This window comes from Anas acuta, chromosome 6, assembly GCF_963932015.1.
Source record: "Anas acuta chromosome 6, bAnaAcu1.1, whole genome shotgun sequence".
Lineage (NCBI taxonomy): Eukaryota > Metazoa > Chordata > Aves > Anseriformes > Anatidae > Anas > Anas acuta.
Genome location: NC_088984.1, coordinates 4113717 through 4127150, shown reverse-complemented (window position 1 = coordinate 4127150; position 13434 = coordinate 4113717). Strand labels below are relative to the sequence as shown.

The following is a 13434-nucleotide window of genomic DNA, read 5'->3' as shown; positions in this document are numbered from 1 at the left end:
GAACCAAGAGCATTGCAGACAAGTAATACTTGCTTGCATACATACCAACAGCTTCCCAAAACAAGTGATTAAACAACCTATTTGTACACACTCAGAGGACGAGCTAATCAAGATTTATCAGGAAAAAAATAAATCACATCAAACTAAACTAATTTCCTCCTTTGACAACGCACGAGGGGGGTAAGGCAAAAGTTATCCATCTTGGCATAAGGCTTTTGCCTCAGTGTCTCAGTCAGCCCAGTGTTTTTGAAAGCATAAGCTTTTTAAGAAGTTATCATAGAAATATTCAAATATCACATTTCTCTAATAGCTATGCGTGTATGCACTGTGGTCTTCAGTAGCCAGTTAGCAAAATCCAGAAATGTTAAACCTCTCATTTTTTTTCACGTGTAAAAGTGATTTCAAAACCATATTCATTATATTTAAAAAGTACCACTAAAAGGAGCACTATTACAGCCTTCTAATTATACTTTCGCTAGGTTTTAATGTCAGACATTTGAATGATGAACTCATCTGAAGATGACTAATTACAATGTGCTCCATGTGGGTAACAGGTTTCCAAGATCCTAATATCAATTAACAAAATGCACCCTCCTCGTTTCAGATTGAAAACTAAAATGCAGCCAAAAGAAGTTCCTGCCTTGTATCTTCCAGATCACAAAAGAATGCACTACAAGAAAATAAGACTGCCAGAAAACCCTAAGACTTTCAAAAAGATATTATTCTGCAGATGTGGCTTAGCTACGAAGCCGAAACAGAAATGACATCTGAGCTTAGGATAGTAAGCCTTTTTGCCAATGAATTTCTTGTAAAGTCAACAATTATAATTTATTCTGATCCTTTGTGTCACCATATTAGTAGTTATTTTTCAGCAATCCCAGGGCAGCAACAAATAATGCCATAGAAGAGGACTGATATAATTACATGCTGAAAAAGATAGGCCAGCACCCTTACACTCCAAACTACCCTCTGTGGCTCCTTCATACCCCATATGTTGCTAATAAAACTGTTTGAATCATACCTATGAGACAGTTTTACTGATATTGTATCAGGTCCCTAGGTTCTTGGTATGAGATACGATGTCACTAGAACTATAACTATGCAAATTTGGTGATACAGGATCCCACTGGACACAATATTACATACCTAATTCGCTGGATGAAACCCTGCATTAACAATAATTCTGGTGTTATATAAATGAAACCACTATGTTTATTGAAAAGCTCACTACACCACAATGAAATCAAATTTAAAAAGCAATAAAGAGCAACTGACGTGCGAACAGTAAAGATGGCAAACTGGGCTTTCTTCTCCAAACAACGTAAATTTTACTTTGTGTGCATTTGCCAGTGCTTCAAAGAAACTTTGAGCGGGGACACTAACCAGATGAAGTTGACTCCTTCCCCCAGTATTAATTAACAATGTGAAGTAGGGATCTTCTGAGCCCAATTTTGAGAAGCCACCATGTGACTTTCACCAAGCATCTGCAATGTATTTCTATCCAATTTGATTCTCAATTGCTACTACTAATAAATAAGTAATAACGATTAATACTAAGAAGCGCAGCAGTGAAAACCGACCGCCTGGGGACATCAACCCATAGCACTGAAGCACCTCACAAGCATCATCTTCAGGTCACAGAACACCTGCGTTCCACCTCCAGATCTTACTTCAAGTACAGGATGACCTCAGGAAAATGAAGTTTCTTCCCAGCTTGCATCAGGTAAATGAAGAGTCTCTCATTAACATTTCCTGCATAAGAATGTGGTCAGGATTTTATCTCTCTCTTCATATATACATTTATACACACACCCCTGCAAAACGACATGTCTGAATGGTCTTAAAAATCAGAGCAACAGGAAGAGACAACTGAGGTGCAATAAGAAACCCGGCAGCACAAACCAGCTTGAGACACATTCTCCTTTTCTGGGTTTCTACTCATTTCTTCCCTCCCCTATTCACTGTTCTACTGGAGCTGGGGAGTACTGGGGCTTGGCACAAGAAGTCTGTTTGAAAAACAAATCTGAAAAAAAAAGGTAAAAGCCTAAAAAGGAGCCTGGTAAAGACCCAGACTTAAGAGATAAAGGTCAATATTTCACCCAGGTGTTGTGAGAATTAATTAACCAGATAATTTTATAAAGCAAATTATACAGCAAATTTGTGCTGCAAATTGTTTATTATACAGAGGAAAAAACACAGTTTAGTGTTTTCCAAAGCCCTTGAAATACCTGTAACACCTTTGAGTACAGACAGAATACATAAACGACACCACAACCAGCTAAAAAGCCTCACCCTGCAAAGTACTGACTTTAACTAAACGATGCAAGGGTTTATTCAGATGGAAGAGGAACAGATTTGTGGCCAGGCACACGGTGAGCAAGATGATGAACTGACTGTTTTATAGGAAGCTAGCTTGTGTGCTTCCACTACTGCAAGGGCTTAAGTTTTCCTTCATGCCACCCCCTGTGTAATAGCTTTATTCTCTATATTTTTATTATTTTTTTTTTTTTTTTTAAAGGAGTGTAGGTGACAACTTAGGAGCTAGAAAGCTCCCTCCCCACTCCAGTCCCCTTCTGCCCTCTGGCACTGCTGTGACGTTTCATCACGGTACAATTCAGAGAGAATTATATACCTCTTCTTAAAGTTTGAAGAAATAACCCCTCCTCCCCAATATGGCCCAAAGCTGTTATGAAGCAACTTATTTTTAGAAAAAGCACTTATACAGATACTTAATTTTAATTAATAGTCTCACTGACTTCAACATTTGCACAGCGAGACAACTCCACGCTTCAATTAAAGAATGCACATAAATGCTTTGCTGATTCATAGCCAAAAGCATGACAGGAACATCATTATATAAAATGCTCATAAAGTTTTAAAAAAATAATAATAATAATTACAGGAACTCCACCCTCCAACAGGGTATTAGAAACCCCGTAAAACTCACAGCTGAGCAGAACTTACCCACTGCTGAATATACGAATTCTCAGGCTAGAGCACATTTAATTAAATGATTTCAGAGCGGGCAAAAACTTTTGGAAAAAAATCTTTAAGATGTTATGACTACACGATCTCTGGCTCTGCAGCCTTGGCGTCTGCTGTGTGCCAGGATTCAGTTCCCAGGAGCTGCAAGCTCTCTCACAGAGCAGGGGAGATGAAGGCTGCACCTTTATTTTTGATGACCTGCTTTCTTTTTCCACTGTTCACGGAACTCAAGCGTGTGTGAGTTCACGGGTTTTGTTTGTTTGTTCATTTTCTGAATAAGCACTGAATTATTTCCAGCTCAGTTCCACCACAGCCCATACTGAACATGTTCAGTAGATGTTTACTCCCAGGCACCAGTCATTCTGAGTTGCAGTGCTGCCAATCACAATATACCTATAACAAATCTAATTTTGAAGTAATATGACACACAAGAAACACCAGTTAAGTTTTCTTCATTATCTATGTAATATCATAAGCTGTAACTTTTAGGCAGAAGCCGTAGAGCCAGCTGGTGATGTTTTTGTTGAAATGCCACCTGGTCCTGCTTTTAGGCAGAACTGGAGCGCTGGATAGCCCGTGGTTCACTCCTACAAACTCATAATTTGTGAGATTTAAGCACAAGAAATCTTTCGCTCTACAACAGCCAAACAATACTTAAAGAGTAATCCCCGCTCAAACCCTTCTAATAAGGCATCAAGAAGATGATAATTGATGGTGTAACTGAGTTGAATGTACCCGTGTGAAGGTAGCAGCCACTGAGTTACTGGTTTAAATGAACACTGAGGACAAGGAGAGGCTTCCCAAATAACCCTCTCCTTCCATCACTATGATGACCACCTTGCACCATGTGATGAAACGTGACCAGCTGGACAGCCCAAGTCATCCACTCCATGAGGAGCAGTGACTGGATAACCCAGCTGATGGAAAACTGCAGCAACCATGGGCTACAGAAGGATGGCCAGGAGATGCACATCTCACCATTTCGGTCCAGCTGACCAGCACGAGTTGGAAACTGCCCCGCTGCATCCAGAAGCTGAATTCAGATGAAGTTGTTGTGACAGCATTTTGATAACCCCTCTGCGAATCACCAGATCTCGTCCTTCTCAATCAGCAGTGCAACCTGTCTTTACTCTCACAGAACTGGGAATGAAAAGTCTGCCCAGATATCTGGAACAGAAAACCTTTATCTAAAAATTGATAGCAGCTCACTTGAAAGAGAACCAGCCCACGAGTGTATGTACACACAAGGCATACACACACATTTGCACAAGCTTTACTTGTTAAGCAGAACACCACATTTCTCTCTAACTGTTATTTTTCATTTGGGAACCAAAGACAAGCCCAGGAAGAGCAGGAGTAACTTTCTAAACAATGCACACGGATGATTTTTAACGGGACCAGACCAAACATTCCTCAGAGCTGCACTCACGAGTCAAAGCTGACCTCAGGCACCACATTCAATACGGATGAGGCAACCTATGTGGATACTGACCTTAATAATACTACGGGGCAAATCTCGCACGCGGAAGACATGCTCTTGAACAAATGTTTTCCAATGTATTAGGCACATAGAAGCTTTTCTTCTGCATCACGAACTGTGTGTCACATTCCTTAAATTGTTTCCTTTCTTGACCAAATACACTGTGGACAACCTAAGTAGGATGTCCTTCGGTGTTTATCTTCGAGGTTCTCGTTTACAGTTTCCACTAACAAAGAAAACATTTTTCCCCCCTCAAAAATCACAGTCAGATTTCGGATTTAATTTCGTAAGCTTTTCTGCCAAAAAATTACCAGGAGTCATTTGAGACTTTCAGCACTACCAGACACGATTTGTACTGACTTTAAATCAAGCACAGACCCCACAGTAATGTGAAAGCGGAGAGTGAAGCAATGGAGACAAGCAATGAGGTGGCTGCAGGAGATGCATCAATGGAGAGTCGGCCATGGCAATTACTCCAGGCAACACTGCGAAACCCATGGGTTCCTCCTGGTAGCTGAACACTGGTTGTGGTGTTAGAAACAAGCACTGGGGTTGTGCAGGTAACACTAGCTTCATCATTCTGGACAGGATCGGCACCCATCCAGACATCAACATGATGTACGTATGCATGTGTAACATCACAGCCCACATTAAGTGTTCTCAGATCTTCTGATCCACTGAGGAGCTACAGAAGGCAAAGACCAGAGGGCTGGCCCACCTTGATGCGTCCTCAAACCCTTTGGTGAACCCCTTCCCCCTGGTTTAGCTTTGCGTTTCCTACAGATCCACTGAACGCGCAACCACAGCTCCCATCGCTGTGCTTCTCCAGATCTTTGTTCTGAAGAGTGACCCCTGCCCGTCTGACTATAACCTACCCCTTTGATGAATCTTAATGTTATCTCAAACATTTGAAGACAATACCTTTGTCTCTTTGATGCTGTAAGCACATCTTGAGGCCTTCTTAAACAGTGTTTTGACAAAGTGTTGTTAGCAGAGCATGCAACTCTTGGGTCCCACATCCCAGGATCAAACTGTAAGCTATTTCCATGAATTTAGTGACATTATCCAAATGTTTAAGACTGGACACATTTAATTGTTTGTACACCACAGACTACAGAACAAAGAGGAGAGTGGAAAGAGAAAAATGGCTTAAACTGAAGTTACACAACAGAGCTGGCAGAATGTGTTAAATAATGTAAATGCTTTCTTGCAGACAAAACCAAGGTATTTTAAAATAGATCTACGTTGAAGTAAAAATAGGCTTTTGAATAGACTCATTGCAGTAAAAAAGCATGATTTATTTCTGTGTAACTAGATCAGATTAAAAAAAATCCAAACACAAATTCCCCACACGCTATGTCCTTGCTTTTGATCATCTACCTTCCTGGCTCAAACTTTGCAACTTGTAGAGATTTAGACCGCCGCAGTAAAATAAATAAAATACAAATTCAGAATATACCATGCTAATATTATCCTTGCAGTTAAATACAATATTGTCAAACGCTTATACACACAAAGTAATTCAAGTGAAAATCACAATGATGAATGTGTAATCTCATGTCCACTTACTTAGATTTACATGAACCATCACACAAAAGTCTCCAGTTACCCATTTTAAGACAGTGGGATGGATCCAGTTTTTCCTGACCTGAATCCATTTTCATTCTAAACTTGTGCATTTTGTAATTTTTGGCTTAAGCAGAATCAGTTTTTGCACATAGTTTAAGATGCCTGGAGCCACGCAGTCCTCTACGATCTCAGCAACTGGCCCAATCATTCCCCGAGATAGCATCGCTGAAAAAAATAAGATCAACCAAATTTCCCCGTGCCCTTCCAGCTGTGGGAGAAACAGATCAGCCTATTCTTTATTTTGGGAGGAAAAGGTCCTTAAAAGGTTGGGCTTTCATTTAAAATACAGATCATTAAGACTGAGCACAGAACTACATAGATTCATGTATGTGTAAATGGCATCCTAGTGTAGCTACTTGAGAACTCTATATATTTTATTTTTTTAACGTACCGATAGCTTGTTTCTCAAACTAATTTGTAATGGAAAGCTTTCTTATCGAATAAGAAAAAAAATCATCCAATGCTCAGTCATAGTTCTCATTTGCAAAGCATCATGCTCATCAGATAAACTGCAATTCATCAAACAAGCTTCGTCATAGTCTACCTTGAACGTAAAAGAAAACACAAAACCACACAGCATGGATGGGAAAGTGTACGTACTGAGTGCCAGCTGCCTAACTGGTAGGTGCTACTCATTCTTACCACAAGCCACAGCTATGCTAGCTGAAGGACAGTCTTCTCCTTAGAACTGTTAATTCTCTTCTAAAACATGAAAACCGGACCAAAAACTCTTAAATCCCCTATTCTACACTAGTCTCAGAATAAAATAGATTAAAAAACAACAGGAAAAACGACTTTAAAAATCTACACTTTGCTCCCAAAACTTACCAAATCATATTATTTTTATTTAACTTCCCGAATAATCTGAAGATAATTAATTTTTTCCCTCCATCAAAACCCAAAGAAGTAAAATTTGTGGCAGGCAGCTCACAAATTGTTCTTATGTTTTGAAACTGCATTAAGAACAAAACTGCTTCCTCTGAATAGGACAGATTTACATGACAACTTTGAAAATATGGGAGATTGAGGAGATCGCAGAGATCTTAGGCAGGAGGTAGGGGACACAAAAGGAGAAGTGCAAAGTCAAAAAAAAAAAAGTCAAGCAAATATAAGAGACTTTCAAAATCTGAAAGTGCATTAACATAGAAATAAGTGTCCTCATACTTTTGTAAAAAAAAAAAAAAAAAAAAAGACATAAAAGACATTTTAAAAATGGATCCACTAGAAAGTAATGTTATTGGCAGGTAGCCACAGAGCATTAATGCTAATACTTTAAATTTTGTACAAAATCCTGGAAGTTGTGCAGGGTATTCTCTCTCCACACCTGAACAGCTACGATCAAGGGACCCGGTTGCACTTCTGATCAGAGGGACAGCTAGCAAAGTCCTCAGGCTGCGTCAAACATTTACTTTGGACAGGCTTCCAGTCCAGACTAAGCAAAACTGAAGGAGCTGATCAGAAGCAGGGTCCTCCTTCTTGGTAACACAGTATAATACTGTGTGTCAAAACAAGTTTATTAGCATTTGAGATTCAACCTCTCCCACATCCATTGCCCCCCTTAACCTGCTCAGCAGAACAAGCTGCTTGCGGGTATGTTTCACTGCTCTGAAACCCGTGCTCACCAGGATCATCTCAGGTCAAGGCCAGAGAAAGAAATACATATGCAAAATGGAGACTTAGAAGTAGAACAGCAAACAGAGAGCCAATACCCCATAATGCTTTCATGTACTACGAAATAAATCTTCATGATTTTGGTAATTTATAGTTTTTGTTGACAACACAACATGTGCATTAGGTTTGTGTAGCAGGGACGTAACCATAAACTATAACACAAGCTGCATGCAAACACAACACATAACAGAAAGACTGCATGGAAAGACATCTGACTTCTCACTCATGACCATATCCCAGGCCCTATTAGAATAAAATGTAGTTCACAAGGCTCTCAATGGACACAGCTATGTTAAATTATGAGAATCCCATGGCCAAGCTACAACCTTGAGAAGGAATTGCCTTAGCCTTATATCTAAGGCTAAATATAACATCTAAACAATTATATACGACCTTTTAACACAAATGGTAATTTCTTAGGCTAGTTCTTTTATATTCCATCACATGTTCCCTCAAACAAGAGCTGCCCAAAAATACTTTGCATGAAAAACGAAATGTTCCCAGTGACAACTCTGATCACGTCATTCTCTGCACATGAACATTAGAAGATGCAACAACAGCAAAACCACTAGTTATTCTTGTAACTTCAAGACTTCATCCTAAATATAGTATGTTTTCAAATTGTTCTTCCTAAAATTCAAATAGTATGTTCATCGCTTGAACCAAAAGCTAGCAAAGTACAATTTGTATTGTGCTGCAGGCCATGAAGTGGATGTTCTTTATTTGAAGCATGGATGGGTGAAGATGAAAAGTACTTTTGGAAAATTTACAATGGTTCTGACACGACTGTGTGTTCCTCATTACAAGTTATCCCTATCTATTTATTAGGCTTTCTCCAGACCTTTTGCTACTTTCAAAAAGATTATTTGCATCAATTTTTCGTATCTATGTACTTAACCATAGGGAACTGCATAGAACACAAGCAAAAGCCCCTGCTGCAGCAGTAAGGACTAAGGTGGCTGCTGCATCAGGACTGAAGAGAGGCTGTGATCTACTAGTGACATTTGGTAGCAAATTTTGTCTTCAGATGCTGTTTTCTTATTGTCTTATTCTAAATAACCATTCTGCAATGGCAGAAGGAAGGGAAAATGATCAGGAGCACTCCCTTCTCTTCTCAGTCTTGGACTGATGCACCTTTACCAGGACTGCTTCCAAAACCTTTGCAGCAGGTAGCTGCATTTTGCTTTTGAATCCTGCAGAATGTTTAATTTCTCTCACCCAAAGCCTCTCCCAAAATTAATACCCGCCACTGCACATTGCCAATGTGTAATAAATGGCTTTAGGACTCAGCACCTTGAACAAGTTAGAATCAGAACTTTTAGACCAGTTTCTGAAGAGTATCTGGGGGCTTGGGTTTCTCATTAAACAGGTTTTGCATTCTTGCCTATCACAGTCTCTCTCCCCTGTAACGCTCTGTAAATTTAGACATTGGTTTTACAGTTGGAAGAATAAAGTCTCAATAATGAGGGAAATTACTATTCAAAATCTTTTAAAATTGATTTTCTGAGAAATCTATTAGAAGCTTCAAGACCACCTCTTTATACACAGTCTTACAGAGCAATATGCAGAGATGCAAACGGAGGTCTTCAGCATGAACATTGCTATAACATGTTACTGAAATGCAAACTCTGGTGTTCAGCAAATGTCTCTGGCATCTCACTGTGCAAATGTCTCTGGCATCTCACTGTGCAACTACCCAAAGGAGCCATTAGGGCTGCAAACTTAACCTGTTCCTACAAACATGAACTTTCTTACCCCAATGGGGTAAGGAAAAACCACTACTGATTCTGGAGCTGCAAAAATGAAGTTCAGACGAAGAGGCCAGCACAGAGGTGGAAGAGCAGATGGTCTATCATCACATGCAACAACACTGGCAGAAGAAGGAACAGGTGAGTCTTGACCTTTCTGCAAGCTGTGCAGGCTCATACATGCAGGTAAGACAACCCCAGGTGTAAGCAACTGCTGCATTTTCAAAGAGCTCACATTTGATATATTAAGACTGACGTCCCTGGTGCTACTAAGCTTTTCTTTCTTTCCTTCTTTCTTCAACTGCTGCTGCTTCCTGTAGGATAATGAAAGAAGCTTTCAAGTCAAGTGATTTTTCAGAGGAGTGGAAGAAACACCTGGAGACCTTGCAACATGCTGGACACTAATACCAGGGCAGAAACCATCTACACTGCAACACCCTGAATATCAGTGATCTTAAACAAGATGTCCAAGTTTGGATGTATGATTAAAAGTCCCAGAACTAGAAACACCATGTAGAAACCCAGAGCCATTTAGCTTTAAATTGCACAGAAATTACTAGCGAGTTCACTTGTGAGATGTCATTATCCTTACGGAAACGCATCTAGCTGAATTACAAAGCCAGCACGGGTTTTGCTGGCAGCTCTCAGCACTCCCTAAGTATTCCCTTGTGTGTTAGCAATACATACACTCTAAAACGCTGTTGATAAAACCTTTCTCTAACAGTATCCCAGTAATTCTAACAATTCATTTTTCATATATATAGATCCATATGTACAAAGACTTTGTGTGTGTATGTGAAAGCTCAGTAAAACAAAGCCAAGATGACATTCACTGCAACACGGGGCTTTTTTTTGAACTACAAAGAAGAATCAAACCAGTACTTCTGTGGATTGGTTTTGCCACTGTTTAAAACAGCTTCTGTACAGTTCATTTGTGAATTAGGCTGAGTAGTAGGGAACTCATCACAAAGTTTTGCAAACACTTACCACTACTCACTGCTGATAAAGAAGCTTTCATCCTACGACCACTAAAACTTTTCCACTCAAAGCAAGGTAATCAAGGGCTTAGTCACCACAGATCACAGAATTTTTCAGAGCAGTTTACCAAAAATTCAAAAATATATAATTTTTCAGAGCAAAACATGACATTTTATTTGTAAGATGTTTGTTCTCAGTACTGAGTAACACCTGTTATATACCTGAAGGTGTTCCTTCAGCAAGCCAAATCTCCCCAGCAACTCTGTAAGCACACTGATCAAAACCTGTTTTAAAAAATGAAAACTAAGAAATACACTTGAGGTCTTAATGAATTGACAGCTTCCTCTGATTTCATACAGAACATGTTAGAAGAACACACACTGAAAACCCTGCCCATACATTAAGGCAATTTTTGCACCCAAACAATTTGATAATGTAACATAGTGTATCAAGCCAGTTTTTTCATAAATTATGATCTAAACAGAATACTAGTCAATTCACCAAAAGATATCAACGATAGCCCTTTATTACAAATGATCCAAGTATCCCCCTTGAGGCTATGGCTATCAGAAAGCATTTAGTTAGTTCCCAAGCCAATATTTTTCCTATCTGTTTTATTATGAAACTGTAACACATTTTCAATAACTTTTAGCTTTGCTATACAGAGCAGGAAATAATTTCCCAGAACCCTTTGGAAAATCTGACATGCGAAATGATTCTCTGGTCAACTTGTGTATCGTTAAGCTGAAAAAAACATGCATCGGATCATTTGATCATGGGAGGGAATGGAAAAGTATTGGGACCTTCAGGACAGATGGACGAACTTCAGGTCATATAACATACTACCAAGGCTGCATTTGAAGAAAAATGTGAAAGTTCCTGAAAGCACCCCGGGTGAAAATACTTTGTGTTGCTAAGAAACATCATCCCTGATGATGGATGAATTAAATTCTCTCTGTTAGTAGAGCCAACTCCAGGCATCCCTCACTTATTAGCAGAATGTTTTCTTGTACTGGTAATTTATTTCAGCAGCTACTTACAAACAAAGAGCTCTACCTTCAGTGAAACTGGGACTTCCAAACTTGTACAATTAATACTAGAGAACAGGAGAGATTTCGCATCTTGGACAGAGTTTAATAACAACATTTTCAAAGTCTACTTTTTCAAATGCAGTATGAAAACATCCATAATGCTTAGGAACTTCTTTCAGGATGGTCTGCAATGAAAGATACTGATCAACTTCCAAAATAACAATTCAAGGAACAGCTACCTCAAAGAATAAAACGTCATATTTCTAAACACCGACCATAAATAATTCAGGTAATCAGATTTTAAACACTACTTTGAGGGAAAAGCCATATTCATTTGTGCTATGATGACACCAATGTGAAAACCAAGCACGAAGGAAATAACGCAAACCACGTGCTTTTCTCATTTGGAACTTGTCTTCATCTTTCATCCAGTTCCTCTTTTAGTGTATTACTTACAGGCTGCTGCTTCTGTGGTACACATTCGTGAACTTCCATTTCTGAAGCATGCATTTTCTGTTGAACTCCCACAGAGCGTACCTGTTTGGGGCTGTGTAAGTGCAGTGCCCTCAGAGAGGCTCCAGCTGGAGCAGGGTAAGGCCACCCTGCTCGCCTCTTCCCCCATGCTGCATGGTGGGGCAGGGGAGCTCTCCTGAAAGGGAAAGAAAAGCAAGCACATCTCACCTGGCACAGCCTCCGAGAGCAGGACGCAACAGCAGAGGTGAAGCGAAGCAAGCAGGGAGCCCGACGGAAGCAGGAAGGTCCTGAGATCAGAAAGCAGACACATGGCTACTGCTCAGAGATGATGGAAAAGGGCAGAATTTTCTTCACATCCCAGAGAGGAATGTGCAGGATTTTATGCAACCCAGAAACCAACACAGCTGCTGTTGAGAATAAACTGAGGGCAAAAAACACATTTTGCAAGAATGCAGTTGGCAGACAGGTGAATAAAATAAATTAATTTTAATTTGATGGCAAGGCTTTTTTATTATTATTGTTTGTTATTCTAGCTTAAGTTCTAATGGAGCTCCCAACTTAGACATCCCCTGTTTTTTGCACCAGAGAGCTCAATTTAAGCAAAAAAGGTGAACAATCCTCTAAAAACCGCTCGCTGGTTCCCATCCCAGCTTCCAGGTCGGGAATTGCCATGTGGATAGACGGAGAGGCCACTCACTCAGGCAGGACACAGAGGCAATCACAGAGGCTCTTCTTCCCAAATCTGCCACCACAGCGAGGAGCTGCCATCAGAGTCAGACAAGGAGTATTTAACAACGATACCAATTTGGCTGCTCTACAGGAGAAGTGCTTCCTGTGGGCCTAATAAGGAAGAGCTTTGCAATCTAAGCAGAGGCATTGGGAAGCCTCGAAGGACGCCTCATCTGCACCACTTCTACTCCTGGAAGCCCGGAAATCCTGCAGCCCTCCTGGACATGGGAACTTTTTGGAAACTCGACTGCAGAGGACAGGATAAACTACTTCTACTCACATCACGTGTGCTGGAACGCTACCATAAAAGCAAAATGCCTGCAGATTATGATCCCAGCAAATCGCAAGGAAAAAAAAAGGTTTGAAGCAGAGATACCTCCCCCTGCCTTCTCTACACGCTTCACAAGCTAACACTACCTTCAAACATTTACATCTGTTTGATCAAAGAATACTTTTTTTTTTTTTAAACTGTGGATCTAATAGCCATAAAAGATGCATCTCAAAGTACTTAGACACATAGGCATGCACTTATTTATCCAATTCATGACAGGTGATTTTCACACACCCTTCTGAAGACCCATCTGCTGACCCAGGTGTGCAGACCACCACAACCGTTCTTACAGCTTTTTTCTTTTACCTCACTAAACATCCCCTCCCTACACACCTACAGCTACACAATGCCAGTTTCTCCAGCCCCAGTCCATCTAGG

The 13434-nt window shown here is 40.1% G+C and overlaps 1 protein-coding gene across 35 annotated transcripts in view; it reads right to left on the bottom strand.

The window, feature by feature from the left end:
- The window catches only part of GTDC1 (glycosyltransferase like domain containing 1), a 182132-nt gene that overhangs the window by 159697 nt on the left and 9001 nt on the right, over positions 1-13434 (bottom strand). For 16 of the 35 annotated variants that reach the window (XM_068687046.1, XM_068687055.1, XM_068687048.1 and 13 more), the window contains one exon: positions 12060-12171. The exons of 6 other annotated variants lie outside the window; for them this stretch is intronic. In XM_068687046.1, the coding sequence (XP_068543147.1) occupies positions 12060-12171 (112 nt within the window). 13 more of the 35 variants (XM_068687058.1, XM_068687057.1, XM_068687059.1 and 10 more) reach the window with 10 other exon arrangements.